The 11,882-nt window shown below is 40.7% G+C and overlaps 1 protein-coding gene across 5 annotated transcripts in view; it reads left to right on the plus strand.

Annotated features, from left to right (window-relative positions):
- Nucleotides 1-11,882, plus strand: part of Mtus1 (microtubule associated tumor suppressor 1) — a 110,079-nt gene that overhangs the window by 61,032 nt on the left and 37,165 nt on the right. For all 5 annotated transcript variants that reach the window (XR_001175412.1, XM_013025546.1, XM_013025560.1 and 2 more), the window contains one exon: nucleotides 9,374-9,588. Coding sequence is in view for 4 of the 5 variants with exons in the window: in XM_013025546.1 (XP_012881000.1) it covers nucleotides 9,374-9,588 (215 nt within the window). In the remaining variant the exon portion in view is untranslated. The remainder of the gene's footprint in view (nucleotides 1-9,373; nucleotides 9,589-11,882) is intronic.

The following is an 11,882-nucleotide window of genomic DNA, read 5'->3' on the forward strand; positions in this document are numbered from 1 at the left end:
CTTACTGTGAATCTAGATGGTTCCTACTCCTACCCTTCCTCCCCGCTTTCCTCTCTTCCCTTTCCTCCCTCCCTGCTTTTCTCCTTTCTCTTTTTCCTTTTCCCTTTCCTTCCTTTCCTTCTTTCCCTTCCTTCCCATCTTCCTCTCTCAGGTTTAATGATTTTGGAGAGGGGGGGGAGGGCAGGGCTCTTACCATACTGTTTGGCACTTGCCAAGAACTGATGGCCTAGTGCCAGTGGCTCATGTCTATAACCCTAGCTACTCATTAGGCTGAGATCTGAGGATCGTGGTTCAAAGCCAGTCCCAACAGTAAAGTCCACAAGACTGTGATCTCCAGTTAACTACCAGAAAACTGGAAGTGGTGCTGTGGCTCAAAGTGGTAGAGCACTAGCCTTAAGGGAAAATGATCAGGGACAGCACCTGAGTTCAAGCCCTGAGTTCAAGACCCACAACTGACCAAAAACAAAAAAGAAAGAAAAAGAGAGAGCTGATGTTATGAATGATATTGAGTCAAAACATTTTGATGTTGACAAATGAGCTCCTATAGCTCTTGTGGCGGAGCTTTGAGTAGATTTTCAAAAGGCAGCATGTCTTCACCTGTGCTTGAGCCACAACTCTACTTCTGGCTTTTTGGTGGTTAATTAGAGTTGAGACTTACTGATTTCCTACCCCACTGGCTTTAACCCATAGTCCTTGGCTCTCAGCCTCCTGAGTAGCTAGGATTATAGGCATGAGCCACCAGGACTCAGCTAAAACATTGTACAGCTAAAATATATGCAGAGCAAAAAGTGGTGGCTCACAAGTGTAATCCTCAAACTTGAGAAAAGGATCTTGAATTCAAAGACAGCTCGTGCTACCTAGTGAGAGTCTGAAACAAGACAACACAAAATAGTATCTGTGCATGTTACTTGTAATCTTGGGTAAAAAGACCAGCAGGCTGTGTGTGCATGGCATAAGGCATAATGACATCTTAGCTGGCCAGTTCAGGATGTCCAAACCACAGGAGACCACAGCCCTGTAGGTTTTGGAATAACGAATCCACTGGAGACAGAGGACCTTGCAGTCTTTTTCTTGTTTGAGAACTGGACTAAGTTGGATTCACTGGAATTGGTAGGGACACTTTCTTGCTGAATGCTCATGAAGGCTACTGTTTAATATTTTAGAAAGAGAAACTATGGCATATAATAATGAAGCCAGTGCCAGTGGCTATTGTCTTCTGAAAACAGCTGGGAGCCTGAGCTTATCTGTTTATTCTTTCTCTCATGCTTGCTTTGAACCTCAAATCCCCCACATCCCACCACATCCCAGCCTCCTGAGTAGGATTAAAAGCTTGAGACAAGGATACCCAGCTTCATCTGCATTAAAAATGAAAAAAAAAAAAAAAAGCTGAGCACTGGTGGCTTAACCTGTAATCCTAGCTGCTCAGGAGGCTGCGATCTGAGGATCAGGGTTCAAAGCCAGCATGGGCTGGAAAGTCCATGAGACTTTTTATCTTCAATTAATTACCAAAAATAAAAATAAAAACAAAAACCCACAAGTAGAGCTGTGGCTCAAATGATCGAACACTAGCCTTGAACAGAAAAGTTTAGGGGAGAATGCTTAGTCCCTGAGTTCAAGCCCTAGGACTGGTGTACAAACACACACACACACACACACACACACACACACACACATACTCACACTCACACACTCTCTCTCTCTCTTTCCCCCTCTCCCCGTCTCCCTCTCTTTCTCTCTCTCTCCCAACCACACAGTGTGACTGTGTGTGTGTGTGTGTCCTTTTATACATATAAATTATTACAACCAATTCCTCCTGTATACTGGTGTGAATTTTTAAATGCTAGAATGTGTTAAAGTCCATCTTCTATATAGGGCAGTTTCAAAACTTGAAACTTTGTCTTTCTGCTAAGCTTGAAATATTTTCTAATAAGTAAGTGACACATATATTTAGCGGTAGAAAAATACCATGTGTCCTTAATAGTGATGATGTATTAACTTGGTAGACCAAATAAACAATGAAAAGAACACCAGAAGACTTTCTACCACTTTAAGGTGACTTAAGTCATAATGTTAACATCTTGTGCTCAGTGACAAGTAGCCAGTTGCACCTTGTTAAAATATATGGCAGGCGGTTCAATTTGGAAGGCAGGTGAGTTTAGAACAGATTATTTTTGGAGACTGCTGAGTAGAGTGTTAGAGAATGTCCTAACACCTTCTTTAACACATTCCCATCCCCAAGTCCTCCTCTCCAGCCCTCACATGCATTCCTCATGCTAATCTCCTCCTGATGTTATTGGCAGCCTGTGACTCATCCTGGATGTCTGTTGATCCAACTGGCCAGACAGTCCTTCTGTTCTCCCCCATGCACACATGCCTCTTTCCTGCCTCTTCACTGCAGAGTTGCTCTGCCTGGGCCTCCCTCCTGGCTTCTGTGTTGCTGCTCCTGTCCCTTCAGATTCTCCTGTCCCTGCCCGTGAGACCCTGTTCAGCATGGTTCTGGCTCCTCCAGGATAATACAAGATAAAATTTTGCATGGTGAACTCTTGTTCTTGTTTGTTTCTGGCTGCTTCGTGTCCCTCCTAACTGTGGGGTTGCTGACTGTTTAAGATAACCCAGGCATCCACCAGAGGCTTTATGCCTTTCTTGCTGCCTTTTGTGTTTGCTGACTCCACCTGCCTGAGTGCCGGCTCTCTGCGCCTCTTCTGTCTTCCCTGTGTGCGCATGTCCATCCGAGTTCTGTTTCTAGGGATTCTGCCTTGGTTCTGGGAATTTCCCTGTTTGGACCTGCATCACATAGAAGTCTAGTATCTATCAAGTCACACTGCCACTGCTGAGGGCATATTTCTGTCTCTGCTACACAGGTTTCCTGAGAACAAGGCCTAGTTTGTTGGGAAGGCATTCTATAGAAAAACAAAAACAAAAAACAGTAGTCCCTTGGGTGACCATCACGTACCCAGATACTGGCTTCTATGAGAAAAGGTATTTCCCAAGGGGTCACATGTTAATGCGTGGTTTTCGTGACCCCCCGCACCCCCCCCCCGTTATCAAATGCTGAAGGAGCAATGAGTGAAAGAACGTCAATGTGGCTGTCCTGCAAGAACTTCCAGATGGGAAGTTCAGGTTAAGGCAGAAGGAAGGGAATTGGCAGTTTTTCCAGGATGTGGAGATCCACACCGCCCCCCCTTCTCTCCCCTCCCCCCCTCACTCCTCACCAGCCCCACGACTTCATTCCTAGGCTCTCAGACCACAGACATTAGTTGTCCGCATGTCCCCGTTGTACAGGCTGGTGCCTAGTGAAACAGGAAGGGGTTAATGCTAGGAAAACACGGGTTAGCCAGGGGTCAGGCAATGCCTTCTGGCTGTGCCACATGACGCCTTCTTCCTGTCCCCCATGGTGTCCTTGGTAATGCTGTCATGGAAGATTTAACAAATGCTTGGTGAGAGAATAGGTCAACGAGTTGGGGAAAAAATGAGACTAGTAATTTCTGAGATTTTTATTTTTCATGGAACCCAGTGCAAACTCTTGGGCTTGTCTCAAACAGGATTTTCATCTGGAAAGCCAGCACATTGCTTGTTTGGCTCTAGGTTGATTCATCCTTAGCTGTTACCTGTGGTCATGGTTCCTCCCTGATTGTTTTTCAAAAAGTCGATGCTCGTACAAAGAGGACCTGCGCAAGCGTTGCATCCCAAATTGTCCCATTCTTCGTTACCAAACCTAAAAGGATGGTAGTTCTAATCCAATGAAGATGAGGTTTCTGAGGAGAAAGAATGACAAGAAACTGTTCTTTCTTTCTTTTTCTTTTTTTAGTGCCAGTTCTGGGGCTTGAACTTTAAGGTCTCGTGCTCTTACTTGGTTGGCTCATTTTACTCAAGGTTGACATTCTCCCTATTGAATTAATACCAGCTTTTTGCAGGTTAAATGGAGATTTGTCTCTTGGAATTTTCTGCCTGGGCTGGCTTCGAACCTAGATTCTTAGATCTCAACCTTCTAAGTAGGATTGCAGGTGTGAGCCACCATACTTGGCAAGCAATCTGTGTTCTTTATCAACTGGTGTGTGTGTGTGTGTGTGTGTGTGTGTGTATTTGTGTGTATATGTTTGTGAACTGATACTGGGGCTTGAGTTCAGGGTCTGGGCACTATCCCTTAGCTTTTCTCTCTGAAGATTGGTACTTCACCGTTTGAGCAACTCTTCTACTTCTGGCTTTTTTTCTGGTTCATTGGAGGTTAAGAGTCTCACAGACCTTCATGCTCAGGCTGGCTTCAAACCACGATCCTCAGATCTTAGCTAGTTGAGTAGCTAGGATTACTGGCATGAGCCACTGGTATTGTTTTTGATTCAAGACTTATTGTCAGACTGGGAATGTGACTTGCCTTGCATGCATGAAGCCCTGGGTTTGATTCTTCAGTACCACATGAACAGAAAAGGCTGGGAGTGGTGCTGTGGTTCAAATGGTAGAACAAAAGAAGCTCAAGGACAGTACTCAGGCTCAGAGTTCAAGGCCCAGGACTAGAAAAAAAAAAAGCAAAAAACCTAAAATTGGACTTATTGTCCTGTGAAGAGATTTCAGTGTCATTAGAATGGATCCCAGTAAGGTTGAACTGGAAATGATAGTGGTAATTATCTTGTTGGGAGACATCTAAATGGATGTAGAAGTTAATTTGAAGGTTTCTGATTAAGTTGTTTCTTTGAAATCAGCACGTGTTGTTTTATTATTGGAGGTAATAAAATAATTGATACTTTTAAATGCAGCTGGGTTATGAAAACAGTAACATCCTAATAAGCCTGAGAGGGCATGTAAGGATAGCAGGGCAAAAGTTTGGTTTATTTTATGCTAATTTTACATGAATAATAAATGCCAGGGATCTTCTGGGAAACCTCTCCTTTCTCAGTATTCTAAAGTACCCTATTTCTCTGAGCCCTGGGGCTTTGATCACTAGTGGAGATTTTCCCATCATCTATGATCTTCTGTTGAACCAGGATTGAGGAGAGGAGAGGGTTGGAAAACTGGGTCATCCAGCTGTTCTGTGCTAGTTTGTCCTTAGGGAGTACAGTATATGGAGCAGAAGATTGAGGTTACAACCTGCTCTTCTAGCTCCAGGTCCAGGGCAGTCTGAACAAACTGAAGGGACGTACTCCTAGGAGAATAATAACGTCAACATGTTCTTTCTTCCATGATTGTATAGTAATTATCTTCTGAGTCACTTAGCAAAACCTGTGTTATTCAGATGCCCGACTAGATTCCTGAAGGTAGAACTTATGAGCAGATTTTATTCTCTTGATAGCTAAGTGTTAAGTAAGGATGTAAGTTGCTCAAAATTATGTTTAACCATTTTTTAAAAATTGTTTGCATTTTAATTTTGCATTTAACATTGGAATGGACCATACTGGTTTAATAGTATAATAGATGTTTAACCATTTTTTAAAAATTGTTTGCATTTTAATTTTGCATTTAACATTGGAATGGACCATACTGGTTTAATAGTATAATAGATGTTTTAGGATATTTTTTTAAAGGTAATCAGTGACTTTTATTGCTTTAAAATTTTTATTGTGAATGTGATATACAGAGGGGTTACAGTTATTAGTCAGGTATTAAGTACATTTCTTTTTAAACAGTGTCACCTCTTTGCTAATTTTCTCCTAGCCTTTTCCTTCCTGAACCTCCATCCTCTCCAGCTTGTATAGTTCATTTTCAATGTAATGTCTCCTGAGTATCACTCATGAATTAGCTCACCCTTTAGGATACCTTTTATCTTTCCAGTTTCCTATTCTCCAACCTAAAAGATAAAATGTATGCACTTTACAATATTTTTGTCATCAGTTTATAAACACAAAAGCCCCCCCCAATCTTAATATTTTCTCTCTAAAATGCTGTTATAAAAGATCCACTTTAGGCTAGAGGCGTAGGTCAAAGGTAGGACACTGAATTGATTAGTAGCATGCACAGCACCCTTAGTTTTGATTCCCCCTTTCTCCCTTTCTCTCTCCCTCTCTCTCATCCACCCACTTCTTTCCTTCTCCTGTTTTCTCCTGCTCTCTTGTGTTCTCTCTCTTCCTGTCTCTCTCGCACACCACATAAACACACACACACACACACACGTATACACACAGAGAGACTTATAGCTCAGATTTTGTAGATAATTATAACCTGACAGATTAAAAACTCTGATACTGTGTTAAACAATAACATTGAAATGCTAGAGTCCACCCTTACTCAGACACACCTCCCCCAAATGCTAAATCATTGTATCAATAAATAGTAAAATTTTAAGTAAATATTGGTAGGACATAGAACAATGCTATGGAGAGAATGAACTTCTGTATAGCCTGAATATATTAAAGTGACATCTGGTTTATTGCATATATTTCTATTTACTATCTTATAACATTTCTACCTTATCTGCTTTCCAAGAGTGTGAAAATGGTTAAGATTTGCATTGGAGGATGGATTCCAGTTGAATCTGTTGTGCCAAGACTGCACTTTTTACATTCACTAGCATTACCTTCCCATGTAGCTATGGGAGGATGGAAAAGAGGGGAAACTGGGTATGGCACCAGTCCTAGCCCAGCCGCTTAGGAGACTGGGGCAGAGGATTGCTTAAGGGCAGTCTAAGCAACACCAAGAACACCTGTTTCAAAAAGGAGAGGGACAAAGAATATACCCTGAATAGTAAAATGCTATGAGATTACTACTATTATGTGATACTTTCTTAGAACATTTAGAAAATGACAAAGAAACACCAATCCCAGCTATTTTTGACAAGTGGTTACATAACTTTTTTTTTAATAAATACTGTGTGAGACTTCTTGTCTCAGTGATAAAATCCCTGATATAAACAGAGAGGAAGGTGGGTTTGTTACGCAGTTCGCAGGCTTTGAGGCTTCCTTCCATCACGGTGGAGAGTGCAGCAAACTTCATGGCAGCAGAGACAGGCCTGCTGGGGTGAACGGGCATCTTCCTTCCTCTCCTCTTACTCCATCAGCACCCCCAGCCTGAATCCCTCCCATTCAGAGTAGATTCTCCCCTCCCCTCTTAATCCTTGCTAGAACACCCTCACCGAGCTACCCAGAGGCGGGCTTCACTAATCTCCTAGGCATCTCTCAATCTAAACAGATTGACAGTCAGATGAACCATGCTATTCATATGGGAAAGCATTCTGTAACCATTTGTTTATTCTAGTCTGTATCTGCTTGACAGTATCAAGTGGGTTTTCTCTCTCTATGGGGGAAGAGGCAACTATTGATAAACAAATTAGTAACTACTAATAACGAAGAAGCACAGACACTTTCCTGTTCTCTTCAAGTATTAGTAAAACACAATTCCAATAATGGATAATTATCAAGTACAGGTGTAGGTTGCTTAACCACAAAAATGAGTCTTTCCTTTCTCATGTTGAGGCTTGAACTCAGGCCCTAGGTGCTGTCCCTGAGTTGTTTTGTTCAAGGCTAGTTTTCTACCACGTTGAGCCAGACTACCACTATCTCATTTGAGCTTTTTTTTTTTTTTTTTAAATAATTTATTGGAGATAAGAGTCTCACAGACTTTCCCATCCAGGCTGGCTTCAAACCATGATTCTCAGCTCTCAGCCTCCTATGTTGGTGTCCCAGCTTCTGTTTTATTTTAACTAGCATATTGAGCCATTGGTTCTTGGAACACGCATGTTGAGGCTCCTTTGTTTTCTTTCAAGCAATCACTAGGACTTGACCATCTCTGAAAAATTAGAGAAAAATTACAAACTGCTTAAAAAGTTCTGATTTGTTACCACAGAATGTGGATGCCATCCAGAATGTCTGTCATGAAAAGGAAACATTTTTATTTAGTTTCTTAGGTCTCTCTCTTTTTTTTTTTTCATATTTAGCTTTGTTTTGATTATTTGCTCTGCTTGTTCCAAGAAGCCAAAACAGTTTATTTCCTGTTTTTCCAGTTCTGTTTGATTATTTAAAATGACAGAGACATTTGGAATGACTCCAAAACTGAACACATTATTTCTTAGCAAGGATTTATTTTAACATAACTGGATGAAAGTTGCAAGAAGTGGAAAAGAGAAACATGCCCTGCTTCCCATGCAGGAAATGGGAGTTAAAGATTCTAAATTCTTCTTTTAAAATAGAATCATTCCCAGGACACAATGACATAGGAAGTGAGTTATCACTGGACATCGCCTCACACAGAGATTTGAGTATCAGTATTTGCTTGCAAACAAATTCACCCAATATGACTACTTACAGGGGAAAAATGAATACGGCTTGCATTTGATAGAAAGTGTAGTCAAACATACAGTGCTTTTAATGATGACCTTAAAGGGCAAAATGTGAGTAAAATTTCAATGTAGTTGGTGATTTATTAAGAATTATGAAATGACACGTTACAGTATAAATCTTTGTAATGACCAAACTGTCAGCCTGAAACAGATGAAATGTTTATAGAAAATAAGTAGGAGGAGGGAAAGGCATTTGAAGCCCAATTGTTTGGAGGAGTGTGATTTGTAGGGGAGAGAGAGAGAGAGGGAGAGAGAGAGTGTGTGTGTATGTGTGTGTCCTGGGCTTAAACTAAGGACCTGGGCTTCTGTCTTGAGCTTTTTTTTTTTTTTTTTTTGGTGGTTCAAGGCTAGTGCTCTACCACTTGAGTCACAGCTCAATTTACAGCCTTTTTTGGTGCTTATCAGAGATGAGTCTCACCAACTTTTTTTTGGTGGGGGGGTCTGGTCATGGGGCCTGAACTCTGAGCCTGGGCGCTGTCCCTCAGCTCTTCAGCTCAAGGCTAGCACTCTACCACTTGAGCCACAGCGCCACTTCTGGCTTTTTTCTTTTTGCTTACGTGGTGCTGAGGAATTGAACCCAGAGCCTCATGCATGCAAGACAGGTGCTCTACCACTGAGACACCTTTCCAGCCCTCTCACCAACTTTTATGCCTGGGCTGGATTCAAACCTTAATCCTCAGATCTCAGCCTCTTGAGTAGCTAGGAATACAGATGAGAGCCACTGGCATGCAGCATTTTCCCCCTCCCACCCCACTGGTACATTTGATCAAATAATAGTATTCACATATCAGGTTTCTCTACCAATTTAACTGGAGCACTAAAAACTATGAAATCACCATTATTTTGCACGTCATTTTCCTATTTGTGGGTAGCTAGTACTGTTTAATGTGCCTGATTTCCTATTCCACATACATCTTTTAAGTTCAGAACCAAAGCCATTGCTGTGTTTATGAATTCCCAAACATCTAGATCTTTGATGCTTTCCTTCTTTAAGTAAGCATGACTTGAAGGCATGGCTGTGGCTCATCTAGTTACTTTTTGAACCTGGGTGGTGTTGATGATAGAAATTGACCGTGCATATCTTTGTGTCTGTATTGGTTTCTCTTGCAGTTGAAAAGGGCAGGCAGAAGCATCCCAGAAGTCTGTGCATCCAGACCCAGACATCTCCAGATGTGTTTTCCTCTGAGAAAACACTTGAATTGGCTCAATATAAAACAAAATGTGAAAACCAAAGTGGATTTATCCTGCAGCTCAAGCAGCTTCTTTCTTGTGGTAATACCAAGTTTGAAGCACTCACCGTGGTAATCCAGCACCTCCTCGCTGAGGTAAGAAATGATGCGGTTTGGGGGAGGGGAGGTTAAGAAGCAGGCATGTGCTCTTGATCGACTTCATGGTTGGGAAGAGAACGTACAATTCATCTAACTGCTTTTGTCTATCCCTTGATGACCTTGAGTCATTCTCTAGAAATTTATGACGGAAACATGTTCCTAATATTTCATTCCCCATCACATGCCCGGGGACTGTCTTGATGAGAAGGACAGCAGGAAGATAATTATCTTTGATGTTCTCATACAGTTGTATACTTGTAATAGTATTTGCATTTCTCCACTTTATTGTCTAACTATACATAGCTTTTCTATATTAGATTAGAGTTACACATTCTGTATTTATTTGTTAATTCTGAGGGAAGTCCTAACATGTACTTGGGGGACTTTTCAGAGTTTCTATCCATTACTTAAAGAATCTGTGGTACAACAAATCCTTATTACTTTTTTCCCTGTTATTCTTCAGAAATGCTAATTCAGAGATTGGCTAAAATTCATTGAGAAAATCATATTCATTATGAATATACACTACTAAAGATACCACAACAGAAACTACAATTTTTTTGTAAGAAAAAAACTAGGAAGGGATTAGAACTTGAATTCTTTAGAAATATTTTAATCACATTTAAAGATATATATATATATATATATATATATATATATATACATATACACACACACACATATATAGGTAAGAAGCAGAAATGCATATATGTGTATATGTGTGTGTATAAATAAACATATAAACCTATATATATATTTGTGTGTATATATATATATATATATATATATTTGTATATGCATGTATATAGTGAAAACTGTTCGGTATTGTGCTGTAACTCCATTTGACTCAACAAAGCTGTAGTGATTTTATACAGAGGCGGCTGTGATGTAGATGCTTGCTTAGGGAGGGGAGATAGGCAAACAGGATTTATCTGTGTCTTTGAGGAGTTACCAGGCTACCCACTGGTCAACATTCCCAGTCCCTCATTCATAGGCACATTTACCTCTTTTTTTGTTTCTCTTTAACAGCTGAAGAAGGATATTGAGAATTGGTTGCTATAACCAAGTAGGCTAAATTAGAAACCATATGATGTCAGGTGTGTGGAAACATGTAGTTCTTCTATTTAGAGGTGTGTGGAAACATTTTGTTCTTTTATTTAGATAAAAGCCAGTTATTTTTGTTGTATTGTACCCAGCCTAGCAGCTCCATCTTCAGTCTTTTTTTTCCTTCTCTGTCTCCCACTTTACATCAATCATTGTATCCTGTGAATTTTGAACTTTATTATTTCTCTTCTTTATCCCATTTTGGCCTCTCTCTCTCTCTCTTGATTTTTTAAGTACAAAGAGGGTTTCAATTTCACTAGAATATGAGGATAATGTATCTTTATCTTGATCACTATTACCTCTTTCATTATTCTCCATCTTTCCCTCTCCCATACAGACCCTCTGGTTTCATAGTTCAATTTTTACATACATACATTGAATATAGTGACTGCACTTGCTCACACGTCCTCCATTTTTTCTTTTTTTTTCTTTTTGCTTATATGGTGCTGAGGAATTGAACCCAGGGCCTCAGGCATGCAAGGCAAGCGCTCTACCACTGAACCACCTTCCTAGCCCCACGTCCTCCATTTTTTATGCCGGTACTGGGACTTGAACTCAGGGTTTGGGCGCTCTCCCTTGGTCATTTCACTCCAGACTGGCACTTTACCATTTGAGCCTACACCTTTACTTTTTGGTGGATAATTGGAGACTTTCCTGCCCAGGCTGGCTTTGAACCACAATCTTCAGATCTCAGTCTCCTGAATAGCTAAGGCATGAGCCACTGGTACCCCCATGTCCATCTTTGTCATTCTTAGTAATGTTATCCTTTGTCAGATCCTGAATGACTATTCACTAGGTTCAGATAACAACTTTATAGCTGGTCTTTATGCTTGTGTCCTTTCTCTCCTATAACATACCCAATCACTGCCTCAAACTCTTTCCAAAGCATTCTCTTCTGTATAAATCTTCCCATGGTTCACCATTGATTAGAGCTTATCTGGCCAGTATGATCAGAACACTAGCCTTAGGGGGCTGTTTATTAAGCAGCTATAATCAGTCCTATTTATGTGCTAAGTGTGAAATCCCATGTGGATTTTAAAGAATGAAAAAGATGATGTAAAATACAGAGGTGATGATTTTTTACATTGACTGTTGAAAGTACGTAGCATATATTTGGGTTGTATGAAATGTATTTTAACGGGCTGGGAAGGTGGCTCAGTGGTAGAGTGCTTGCCTTGCATGCATGA

The sequence above is a fragment of the Dipodomys ordii genome, unplaced genomic scaffold (assembly GCF_000151885.1).
Source record: "Dipodomys ordii isolate 6190 unplaced genomic scaffold, Dord_2.0 Scaffold4, whole genome shotgun sequence".
NCBI lineage: Eukaryota > Metazoa > Chordata > Mammalia > Rodentia > Heteromyidae > Dipodomys > Dipodomys ordii.